The 13,643-nt window shown below is 36.8% G+C and overlaps 1 protein-coding gene across 5 annotated transcripts in view; it reads left to right on the forward strand.

Annotated features, from left to right (window-relative positions):
* Nucleotides 1-13,643, forward strand: part of LOC117326204 (ras-related protein Rab-3-like) — a 61,015-nt gene that overhangs the window by 30,624 nt on the left and 16,748 nt on the right. For 4 of the 5 annotated variants that reach the window (XM_033882853.1, XM_033882852.1, XM_033882854.1 and 1 more), the window contains exons 3-4: nucleotides 6,406-6,524; nucleotides 13,133-13,257. In XM_033882853.1, the coding sequence (XP_033738744.1) occupies nucleotides 6,406-6,524; nucleotides 13,133-13,257 (244 nt within the window). Of the gene's footprint in view, nucleotides 1-6,405; nucleotides 6,525-11,612; nucleotides 11,738-13,132; nucleotides 13,258-13,643 lie in introns of all 5 variants that reach the window. The other variant, XM_033882851.1, reaches the window with a different exon arrangement.

The raw sequence follows: 13,643 nt of genomic DNA on the forward strand, positions 1-13,643 counted from the left end.
TCTGTCCTTCTTTTTCCATATCTTCGTCTTTCATTGTCAGTCCCTCTCTCCGTAAGTTCAGGATTAGAGCTGTCAATGTCATTTTCTTTGTTAGTCCCATTCTACCTGAGTTCAGTATTAGGCCTGTCAATGTCAGTTTCTTTGTCAGTCTCTCTCTCCTTCCTTTCCCATCTCTGTCTTTCTTTGTCAGTCCCTCTCTAAGTTCAGGATGTTACGAGGCCTGTCAATGTCAGTTTCTTTGTCAGTATCTCTCTCTCTCATTCTCCTTCCTTTCCACATCTGTCATATTCTGTCAGTCCCTCTCTCCTTTTCAGTATTAGGCCTGTCAATGTCAGTTTCTTTGTCAGTCTCTCTCTCCTTCCTTTCCACATCTCTGTCTTTCTTTGTCAGTCCCTCTCTAAGTTCAGGATGTTACGAGGCCTGTCAATGTCAGTTTCTTTGTCAGTCTCTCTGTCCTTCCTTTCCACATCTGTCATAATCTGTCAGTCCCTCTCTCCCTTTCAGGATTAGTCCTGTCCATTTCATTTTTCTTTGTCAGTCTCTCTCTCCTTCCTTTCCACATCTGTCATTCTTTGTTAGTCCCTTTCTCCCTTCCAGGATTTGACCGGTCAGTGTCGTTTTCTCTGTCAGTCTCGAGACTCTCTCCTTCCTTTCGCTATTTCTGTCTTTCTCTGTCTGTACCTCCCATATTGAGAATTAGCTGTCATCATGTAAAGCCTTACTCTAAACCGATTAAAAGTCTGATCAGGTATATAGCTTACTTTAATTATTGGTGCCTAGCTGTTAGCTACTGATCGGTAGGAAATTAGTGACAATCAATGTCACTCATCCACAGATGATGGGGTTCCTGGATCTGATAAATAAAATTGATAGCTTCCTTTATGTTAGATTATCAGAGATTTTAGTATACCTGCACCTGTAACTTTATATATATATATATTATAATGTTCTGTGTTTACAAAGAAAACATCATTTTAAAACATTCCACGTAGTGTATGCACATATTATCTCACCGATTTCGGGAACAGTCCCTTAGAACTGAATTTTTATGTAGGTCTGTTCTCCAATAGGACATTTAAATTGCATTTATATTTTGTTGCTTGTGCACAAAAATCGTGACATTAGAAACTTGTGTGTGGTTCAGATCAAAAATAGAAAAAAAAATTGAACAAAAATCGTTGACCGTGGAGCATAATAATCTTACATATGTATTTAGTACACCAGTCTCTAAGGATGTCGATTAAACTAGCAATTATCAGGTTGTTCAACTCTGATGTAGAAGTACAATTTCAATTTCAAATGTTGTTCTCTTTCGTCCATAATTCAAGTGTATGTTCATTTCTGAAACTGATTGGAAAGATAGAATGGCTGACAGGTTATCATGGGCATCATAGATTTTGTCAGATTAAAATTTTTATCACTATTTTTCACCGAAAGCACATTTATTAATTTAATTTTCTCAAATTTCATATATTATGTAGGTCTCTCTTGGATTGTAGTTGCACATATTCAATTTTGGAGAAATTTAAAAAAAAAATAGATGACCATCAGGTGGCCATCTTGGAATTTTACAGTTAAAAAGTTATTTCTTGATTGAGAGAAAAGAGTTCAGTTTTGAGACTGATTGAGAGAAAGGAGTTAAGTTTTGAGACTGATTGAGAGAAAGGAGTTCAGTTTTGAGACTGATTGAGAGAAAGGAGTTCAGTTTTGAGACTGATTGAGAGAAAGGAGTTCAGTTTTGAGACTGATTGAGAGAAAGGAGTTCAGTTTTGAGACTGATTGAGAGAAAAGGAAATATGAAGTTTCCTGTCAGCCCTGCATGCATAGTTAACGTTGTGCATGTTCATTTTTGAGACTGAATTTATGCAAATGACAGGTGGCCATCTTGGATTTTGACAGTTGATGTTATCACCGTTTCATTATTGATCTTGCATACTTTAATATATGCATTGATAGAACAAATAATTATCAAGAGGATTTTAGAAGGGATCGAAGTGCAGAAAAGGTGTTTTAGATTTACAAATAACCAATAAAGATCATACAATGGTGCGCACCAAGATCGGTATGGAATATCTCGTTTGGACCATCAAGATGGCTTACAATTGTCAGATTTCGATAAAAATAAAATCTTCCCAAGTTCCTTCTAGAGGTTTCTTACATAAAATGCATGTGTTGAAAAAAGGCTAAGATTTTAAAAGTGAGAATGGGTACGTGTTATATTGACAAGACAGTTTGTTTAGTAGTGTTAATGTATAATTGCTTACACATATTGGGGACGTAGTTTTTGGCCTTTTCAAGAAAAAAAGTCTATCTATTCAGTGAACACCTGCACAGAATGTTTTCAGAATAGCATTTTCAACAGTAATAGTTAGGTGAGGTTAAATGGATTCAGATGCTGTGGTGGTGGTTGAATTCATAGATTCAATATTTGCCACAGCAAACAGTTCTGATTTAATGATTACATTGATTGTATTTCATATATACCACAATCCACCTAACAATCACACTTTGCTTGAAAAAAACTGGGAGGGGAGTGGGGTGGGTTTGGGAATTTTACATAATACAGTGCAACTTCCGAAAACCGAACCTTCTAAAAACCGAACACCTCTGAATACCGAACGAATTGTCATTGTACGGAATTGGTCCTTCTTTATTATAGTATTAAAAACTTCCAAATACCGATCCCTCTGAATTCCGAACACCGGACTGATTTTGTGTCCGGTTCTTGTTAAAATATACCAAAAATTACTTCTGAAAACCGGCCTTACCTGGGCGATTATGACACGAGGTCAGGCCAGTCAACCGTGAAACAACAACTGTGACGGGTATTGTGTGAAGCCTTATTGTCTCGGGACCTACGTAGGTGATTTGTACAGGTATCCAATATATACCCCAAGGGGGCATTATGACGGATAGCCTAGTGTATAATCAACACGACAATTATGAAACAATACCACACTTCATTGAAGCGCGTCGGTTCGTTTATCTTCTCAATGCAAGTAGAGCTAGAAGCCTGAGTTTCGCATTTAATTTAAATGAGGCCCAAAAGGGGTTGTTTTCGTAAAGAAGCCCGTGATGTTTTTTTTAGACAACAGCGATGTCGGAAATACGACCAGTATCATCTGATCAATTGTAATTGATATTGAAACAAAACATCTTCACACCCTTTAATATTATTTGATGTGTAAAATATTCTGTATCGGACTATTGGCCCCATCCACATGACGAGGCTTCACCGGATGTAACAAAATGTAGGCCGATCGTAAAGTGTAGTTGTACATGTGAAAATACTGTTTAAAACTATTGTTATAGTCATTTGCCTTTCTTATATATTCTGCAATACATACATTGATTAACTTTCATAATATGCATATTATTCAGACAATCCAAATTGTCTAAGTATGTACGTGCCGTTTTGTAATCGGGTGCATTCTAATAAAACATTGTCCAACCAATTATATCCGGAATTTGACCGGTCATTTTTCGATCAACTTCTCCAAACCGAACCCTCTATAAACCGAACAAATAGTCATGTCCCATGCATGTTCGGTTTATAGAGGTTCCACTGTACTTGTTAAATATATAGTTTATCATACCCAGCCCAAGGAAATTTGAGGGAGATATATGAATGGGGTCAGACTATCTATCTGGTGGCATTTTCTGTGCTAAAGCCATTCCAAGATAACTGCACAAATTTCTATCTGGTTACCATGGAAACAAATAGTCAAAAGCACTGATTTAAACATTTTCAATGCATCATTCAAAGACCCTTTCAAATAATTCCATAAAACTTTCTTACATCAATCTTGTCACACCACTTTTGTTCGATCCATCCCTCATGTTGAATTACCTCTTAACAACCTGTTAAATAATCTTGGTGAGATAACATTCCCATGAATGGGCTCCCTTGACGGGGATCTGATTGACTATGTCCATGCTTCATTAGTCATTTCTAGATCCACAACCCATGCAGGTAAGGCATAAGAATTGTACCTGTTGCATGATTGTAAGAGCTGACTGAATTTTGGACCTTATAATTATCTATTCTTTTTAAACCACTTTCATCTTGAACCTAATGACTCCCTTGACACTGCCTTAAGTACTTTCTGCCTGTAGTTGAGCATTCGCACCTGTAAGAAAGGTCTTAGGTTCTGTGCCCTGCTTGAGATATACCAGAGTCTCAAAAATGGTAGTTGCTTTACTCCTGCTAAATATATACTCAGCGTTTTTGGAGTGGAACAAGTGTGCATAGGGCCGCGATGGCCGAGTGGTTAAGGTGTTCCGACACTTTATCAATATAGCCCTTCACCTCTGGGTTGCAAGTTCGAAACCTACGTGGGGCAGTTGCCAGGTACTGACCGTAGGCTGGTGGTTTTTCTCCGGGTACTCCGTCTTTCCATCACCTCCAAAACCTGGCACATCCTTAAATGACCCTGGCTGTTAATAGGACGTAAAAAAATAAACCAAACCAAGGAGTGGAACGACTTCAGTGAGCTTGGACTTTAAAGTTGGCATCAGTTCCACGCCTACCAAAATGCACACATATATGCATCTCGCACACAGGGGAGCTATAGACCTTCCTTAAATGACCACAGCTGTTAAAAGGACATTATACAAAATCATTTAACCAAATTAAGGGGCATTTAAACAGCAAATCCATCAAAAACAGTTGATATTTTGCAAGGCTATACATCCCTACTAGGGTGCAATTTAATATAAGTAACTTGGTAAAATTTTGAAATGTATCATGTCAAACTTTGGGCCTTGCTGTTGACATTTAATTTGTTCAGTAGTTCGTAAACTTCAACAAAACATGAGAAAAATGCATGTTTCAGGGGGACATAATTAACTCATTTGTATCACATTTATTGTGCAAAACAGTCATGGCATTTAGCTTACAAGGGTCTAAAGCACAAGATAGGAGCATTGGTTTGACTAGATTGGACTTTATGATATGTATTAACACTGATTTTATTTATTTATTTATGACTATTTTTGTGCAAATTTTAAGATATTTATTCGTGTTTGAAATTCAACATTATTCTAGATGACCCTTAAAGCATAATGTACCCACAAAGTGTTTCATCTCAAACCCCCATTGTGATACACGTATACCCTGTTGTCTGATCTAGCAGCTCTATGTAAATTCTCTATAGGTATAATTATATGTATAGATAGAGGAAGGAGATGTGTTATAGTGTATAGTGCTATGACATGCATGAGCTAGCTATTTGCTGATATTAACACTGAAAGCATCCCGAACAATGTGGTTGTATTAGTTTTATGATCTTGTGAAAGCTGACCTTTAAAAAGATTGGAGTGATATTGTTTTGGTGTTTCCACTTCTGTGAGCAAATTCAATGTTACCCTTGTTAATACAGCTATATATACATGTATGTATATATATATATCTCACTTACATATAATAACACTGCTCTCTGTTCTTGTAATAAACCTTGTACCTTAGATCATCTTCAGCTGAGTCATCAGATACCCGCTGTACACTTCCTTCTGATTCCTAATTAGATCATGATTTCTGTCGAATCATCAAATACAGCTGGATCATGATTTCTGTCGAATCGTCAAATAACTCGGATCATGATTTCTGTTGAATCATCAAATACACCTGGATCATGATTTCTGTTGAATCATCAAATACACTTGGATCATGATTTCTGTCGAATCGTCAAATAACTTGGATCATGATTTCTGTTCAATCATCAAATACACCTGGATCATGATTTCTGTCGAATCATCAAATACAGCTGGATCATGATTTCTGTCAAATCATCAAATAACTTGGATCATGATTTCTGTTGAATCATCAAATACACCTGGATCATGATTTCTGTCGAATCGTCAAATAACTTGGATCATGATTTCTGTTGAATCATCAAATACACCTGGATCATGATTTCTGTCGAATCATCAAATACACCTGGATCATGATTTCTGTCGAATCATCAAATACAGCTGGATCATGATTTCTGTCGAATTGTCAAATAGACCTGGATCATGATATTTGGGAGGTCCCTCACACTCACATCCCCATTACAATGTGAACTTGTAGATATGTATAGATATATATATATATATATAGATATAATAATAAAAAAAACTCGACGACTGGCTTTCAAGCGCTTTCGCAGCTCTTGCTGCTCATCAGGAAAGTGTTTATTTTGAAAAGACAACTTAATGACGTCATAAATAATGTGACGTCACAATGGTATACATGTACAACGTTTCAAAACAAGCTAAAATTGTGGTGCCATTTTACACATAACAATTTTCCATTATTTATGACGTCATTAAGTATTAAGTATATCTTTATTCTTACTTTCACATGGAAACAAACTATTTTTTCACTATATATATATATATATAGATTTTTTTTTTTTATTTCAGGACACGGCTGGTCAGGAGAGATACAGAACAATAACAACAGCTTATTATCGTGGTGCTATGGGATTTATACTAATGTACGATGTCACAAATGAGGAATCCTTTAACGCAGTACATGATTGGTTAGTATTGTTTGTAACACACATTTTCATTGGTTAATGGATAAGAATTATTCGACCCAATGTATAAGAATTATTTGACCCAAAATTTGAAATTATACCATTTGTATATTTATTGTGATTATGTGAAAATGACTGATTTTCAATTTCAGAAACATTATATTCTTTTTTCTATATTGTCTTTCCAAGAATAATTGCTGAAAGATTTTTGGTGCAACTTTATTAGATGAAGTGTTTTATTGTTAGTTTAAATGTTAACTGAATATATATATGGAGGTAATTAATCATACATACAAAATGGATTATATTATTACTTTGTTTTTGAATATTGAATCTTGCTTTCTTTATAATCTTTCACAATTATTTATTTTAGTTATCTCCCTTTCTTTTGTCATCAATACACATTCAACTAACTATGTTAACAATGATTAGTGTCAGTAGTAACCTCCCTTTTATCATCGATACACATTTAACAAACTCTGTTAACATTGATTAGTGTCAGTAGTTGCCGCACTTTTATCATCAATACAAATTCAATAAACTCTGTTTACAATGATTAGTGTCAATAGTTACCTCCCTTTTGTCATGGATTAGTGTCAGTAGTTACCTCCCTTTTGTCATGGATTAGTGTCAATAGTTACCTCCCTTTTGTCATTGATTAGTGTCAGTCGTTACCTCCTTTTTGTCATTGATTAGTGTCAGTAGTTACCTCCCTTTTGTCATTGTGTCAGTAGTTACCTCCCTTTTGTTATTGTGTCAGTAGTTACCTCCCTTTTTTCATTGATTAGTGTCAGTCGTTACCTCCCTTTTGTCATTGATTAGTGTCAGTAGTTACCTCCCTTTTGTCATTGTGTCAGTAGTTACCTCCCTTTTGTCATTGATTAGTGTCAGTAGTTATATCCCTTTTGTCATTGATTAGTGTCAGTAGTTACCTCCCTTTTGTCATTGTGTCAGTAGTTACCTCCCTTTTGTCATGGATTAGTGTCAATAGTTACCTCCCTTTTGTCATTGATTAGTGTCAGTCGTTACCTGCCTTTTGTCATCAATGCACATTCAACAAACTCTGTTTACAATGATTAATGTCAAGAGTTACCTCCCTTTTGTCATTGTGCCAGTACTTACCTCCCTTTTGTCATGGATTATTGTCAATAGTTACCTCCCTTTTGTCATGGATCAGTGTCAGTATTTATAATCCCTTTCTGTCATCAATACACATTATACATATGATCCTCAAAACTAGGACGGACCATTGTAAGTTTAGACTCTTAGGATTATCTGAATAAGTTATAAAGCATAGGCTTTTAGTGTATGTGATGGGGACGGGTTGGGGGAGGGGGGAGGGGAGGCTAAAGCAAACACCCACCTTGCTCCCATTGAAGTTGTGATTGGGCTTATATTTGATCAAATGCGGTATATTACACAGTCCTAATAGATGGACCAGGCAGATCATTTTGTTGACTAATGGTTCGACTGACTACCATAGACTGATACAAGTCTAATACAATACAAACTAAGAGAACTTGATGCTCAGGTGTACTTACTAATTATTGTCAGGTGACATCCGCCCCCACACTCATACAAGTTTGTACAAGGGTTTGGCTTTCACCTGCTTCATTCATACAAATTGTTAGAGCCTAACCATCTGTTACACTATATAACAAACACATCAGCTTGTTGTGTTATAGGTAGTGACAATAAGGGTGTGGAGTGTTGGTAGATAAATTACAGACATGTACATGTTATAATTAGGGTATACATGTATTGCTTTAACAATACCCAGTGTACTTGGTATAGTGTCTGCCTGTCTAGAGGTAGGAAAGGGTAGGTGGGTGTCTAGTAGTTGCTTTGTGTAGCAAAAATGTTTTGTTCATGATATCGCATGAACATCTTAACAAAATACATTTCATTATATGAACAATAAAATCTACACTTGTTTTTGGTCATTGGTGACATTTTCAATACTAAAAGATTAAAGGTCACTTTTAGCCTTTTTGAAATATTAATTATACATGTATAAATATAAAAAGTTTAAAATATGACATCTCTTGGACACTTCTAGTAGTACATTTGTATTAAAGCATCAAACTCTATAACATCGGATTAGATTTTTGTGGTCAATGGTCAAGAATATATATATATAGTCAAAAGTCTAACATTTTGAAAAGTTGTTACAACTTAAATCACTTGCACAAATTGCTGATTGGGTTTGCCCAGGTGGGGTGGGATGAGGGTGGGGGTGTTCTCCATTGCTTACTGATAAATGGAGAAGGGGGTGATACTTGAAATCCCACTTTTACTATTTACTGATAATATAGGGGTGGTGGGATGGTTACTATTTACTGATTATAGGGGTGGTAGGGTGGTTGTTACTATTTACTGATAATATAGGGGTGGTAGGGTGGTTGTTACTATTTACTGATTATAGGGGTGGTAGGGTGGTTGTTACTATTTACTGATTATAGGGGTGGTAGGGTGGTTGTTACTATTTACTGATTATAGGGGTGGTAGGGTAGTTGTTACTTTAATTATTTACTGATTATAGGGGTGGTAGGGTGGTTATTACTATTTACTGATTATAGGGGTGGTAGGGTGGTTGTTACTATTTACTGATTATAGGGGTGGTAGGGTGGTTGTTACTATTTACTGATTATAGGGGTGGTAGGGTGGTTGTTACTATTTACTTATTATAGGGGTGGTAGGGTGGTTGTTACTATTTACTCATTATAGGGGTGGTAGGGTGGTTGTAACCATTTACTTATTATAGGGGTGGTAGGGTGGTTGTTATTATTTACTGATTATAGGGGTGGTAGGGTGGTTGTTACCATTTACTCATTATAGGGTTGGTAGGGTGGTTGTTACTACATGTATTTACTAATTATAGGGGTGGTAGGGTGGTTGTTACCATTTACTGATTATAGGGGTGGTAGGGTAGTTGTTACCATTTACTGATTATAGGGGTGGTAGGGTGGTTGTTACTATTTACTTATTATAGGGCTGGTAGGGTGGTTGTTACTATTTACTTATTATAGGGCTGGTAGGGTGGTTGTTACTATTTACTGATTATAGGGGTGGTAGGGTAGTTGTTACTATTTACTGATTATAGGGGTGGTAGGGTGGTTGTTACTATTTACTGATTATAGGGGTGGTAGGGTGGTTGTTACTATTTACTGATTATATGGGTGGTAGGGTGGTTGTAACCATTTACTTATTATAGGGGTGGTAGGGTGGTTGTTACTATTTATTCATTATAGGGGTGGTAGGGTGGTTGTAACCATTTACTTATTATAGGGTCGGTAGGGTGGTTGTTACCATTTACTGATTATAGGGGTGGTAGGGTGGTTGTTACTATTTACTGATTATAGGGGTGGTAGGGTGGTTGTAACCATTTACTTATTATAGGGGTGGTAGGGTGGTTGTAACCATTTACTTATTATAGGGGTGGTAGGGTGGTTGTTACTATTTACTTATTATAGGGGTGGTAGGGTGGTTGTTACTATTTACTGATTATAGGGGTGATAGGGTGGTTGTTACTATTTACTGATTTTAGGGGTGGTAGGGTGGTTGTTACTATTTACTGATTATAGGGGTGGTAGGGTGGTTGTTACTATTTACTGATTTTAGGGGTGGTAGGGTGGTTCACCGTTGTTACAAATACTGTTTCAGAGGATTCAGCATAAGGGAAAGGATTGAAACCAAGCTTGATATGATATCAACTAATTTATTAACAAGAGTGTTGCCTGTAGGGGTGGGTAAATAGGGGGAATCAAGATAATCACCTATTCATGACATACATTGTGTCCACCATGTCATTGTGTATGGTATTACATAGGAATGTGTTATATAGAATCGGTGATATGTGTGTGTCATTTCTAATGTTCCTTGTACACCAGCTGTCACTTCTGTCTACCTAAAACAAGGCACTAACACTACATTGTACCCAGCTAACTTTTGCTTTGATCGTATTCCTGGTTTAATGAGCACTTTTAAAAACTAAAATTAAAATTTTTATTTTGCTTTATTTTCTTCTACATATACTTTAAAAATATTTTGGGAATTTTGAATTCTTCTCCTTGTGCTTTGATAATTTTAACATGGTACTTTGAAAGCTTTATGGAGAAGGAGAATAGTGTATGGATATGTATGTTTTAAATGTCTACAGATGTGTAACATATATATATGTGTATACTTAGATATTAGTAGTAATGTTTTACATACCTGTATGTAGTCTGCAGTCTTACATATTAGTCACTCAGTACAGTAGTGCATTAATAGACAGATTTATAATGTTATGAAGCATTAACACTAGGTGTTGTGTGTGGATGATATCACTCCATGTTTGGAGGTGGTAGTGGTATTAGTATTTGATGTTGTGAAGGTGTTTGAATCTATGTGTGATATTTCAGACACTCAATGTTGAAAATGTATGTACATGTTGTGAGTCTGTGTGTAATGTTGTGAGACTGTGTGTAATGTTGTGAGTCTGTGATGTGAGTCTGTGTGTGATGTTGTGAGTCTGTGTGTGAGGTTGTGAGTCTGTGTGTAATGTTGTGAGTCTGTGATGTTGTGAGACTGTGTGTAATGTTGTGAGTCTGTGATGTTGTGAGACTGTGTGTAATGTTGTGAGTCTGTTTGTGATGTTGTGAGTCTGTAATGTTGTGAGTCTGTGTGTAATGTTGTGAGTCTGTGTGTGGTGTTGTGAGTCTGTGTATGATGTTGTGAGTCTGTATGTAATGTTGTGAGTCTGTGTGTAATGTTGTCAGTCTGTGATGTTGTGAGTGTGTGTGATGTTGTCAGTCTGTATGTGATGTTGTCAGTTTGTGTGTGATGTTGTGAGTCTGTGTGTGATGTTGTGAGTCTGTGTGTGATGTTGTCAGTCAGTGTGTGATGTTGTGAGTCTGTGTGTTATGTTGTGAGTCTGTGTGTGATGTTGTGAGTCTGTGTGTGATGTTGTCAGTCTGTTTGTGATGTTGTCAGTCTGTATGTAATGTTGTCAGTCTGTGTTGTTGTATTAACACTTGATGTTGTATTTTAGCACTAGATGTTGTGAGTATGGTTGTTGTCACCCTCTGTCTCTGCTTGTATTGTGACCAGGTGTACTCAGATCAAGACCCACGCATGGAGTAACGCCTGTGTCTTACTTGTGGGTAATAAGTGCGACATTGAGGAGTCGCGCTGTGTGTCCACTAAAGCAGGAGAGGAACTGGCCAAGGACTTAGGTAACGCCGCTGACCGCCAGCTCCTTGCATGCTAGGCTCAGCTTACGCAAGCACTGCCAGTCAGCACATACAGACCAGTTTCTAGAGAAATTCACAAAAGTCATCAAACATGACACCAGTCAACATTTAAATGCTTTTCTTTGACTGTGATGTTGGCAGACTAATTTTTAAGATTTGTCACATCCTGAAAAATTTAACTCAAAATACCGTTTCTTACACATATATTATAGTATAATCTAGACAATATTGTCCCGAATTGTATAGTGCTGAATATAATTAAATAGCTAAAAAAGGACAACATTGTCCTGCTTCTTTGGTTCTAAGTAACTGCTTATGCTTACTTTGGCAGATTGCTCTGGAAACTCTGTATGTGTGTGATAGTTTCTTAGTTAATACAAACTTCATTTGTTTCATTTCTTTCCCTGAAGTAAGAAGTCAGATCAATGACATTCATCGGGTGTATACACGCCATCTATAAAAGCTGGTATTTTCAATAGATGCTAATTTTTTCATTCCTTAGATGAATAAAAAAATCAATACCTAAGATGAAATTAATAAAAGAATCATCATGATGCTTCATTTTTGCAATAAAGCCATGTTGCTTCAAATGTTATCAATGTGAACACAAATTTGAACCTGACCTAGTCAAAAACATAGACAGTAATTTCCTTTGAGGAAAATATTTTGTATAATAATTGAATCATATAAATATTCATAATTTGCAGATTTCTGAAAATTGAGCCGTTATATAAGTTTTTGACATGGAAAAACTTTACCACCTAAGAGAAGCACCTGTCTAGGTACATTGATTAGATGTACAGAGATCTGAATTATTGATGTCATGTTATACAGCCACTCAGCTGAACCATTGATCTAGTACTTACATGGATTTAATCATCCTTTTTCATAATTGATTTTTTTCCCCATATTTAACACTACAACAATAAGTCCTTGTCATATAATGGAACCAGTCATATAAAAGGTTTGTTTGTTTTTTTCACTCAGAAAAAAGTCTTCGAAAGATCAAGTTTCCTATTTCAGTAAAAGGAAATTGATTATTTGTACTAGATGGTGGTTCTGTATGACAAGAGCCTATTGGACTAATTTGTTGGTGCTTTTACTAATGGTTTGGAGCTTGTGTCTGAGTTGGGCAGGTTTATTGGTTATCTGTAGCTGCTGGCTTTGGAAGCTTTTAACATGTAGCGTAGTCACATCGGTGCACGTTTGCTTGCTTTTACCAATAACCACTCATCTTTTAAACAGGAGTTTTTTTCAGCGAACAACATTTACCACAAAGATGTACGCAATATGGACTGGAAGAGAAATCAATTCCAGTTATCTCCCTTTTGCCCCTGTATAGTTACCTCCCTTTGAACCGCTATTGTTACATTGCAGGTGTACTCAGATCAAGACTTACTCATGGGATAATGCACAGATAGTTTTAGTGGGCAACAAGTGTGACCTTGAGGATGAAAGGGTTGTTTCCACGGAGAGAGGAAAGCAGCTGGCCGACCAAATAGGTACACCATCATTAGTACCCTAGTTACAACACAGCTGTCATCATTTTTAGTCTGAGTTGTGACCAAATTCACCACCAGATGGCAGTCTGTAGTAGTAACCAGGTCACCAACAGATGGCAGTCTGTATTGTACCAAAGCCACCACCAGGTGGCAATATGTGTTGTATCAAATCCACCACCAAGTGGCAGTCTGTGTTGTACCAAAGTCACCACCAGGTGGCAGTCTGTGTTGTACCAAAGCTACCACCAGGTGGCAGTCTGTGTTGTACCAAAGTCACCTCTAGGTGGCTGTTTGTAGTTGTATCCAGTTCACCACCAGGTGCAGTTTGTATTGTATCAAACCCACCACTAGGTGGCATTTGTAGTTTGCCCAGGTCACCACCAGGT

This window comes from Pecten maximus, chromosome 4 (assembly GCF_902652985.1).
Source record: "Pecten maximus chromosome 4, xPecMax1.1, whole genome shotgun sequence".
Taxonomy (NCBI): domain Eukaryota; kingdom Metazoa; phylum Mollusca; class Bivalvia; order Pectinida; family Pectinidae; genus Pecten; species Pecten maximus.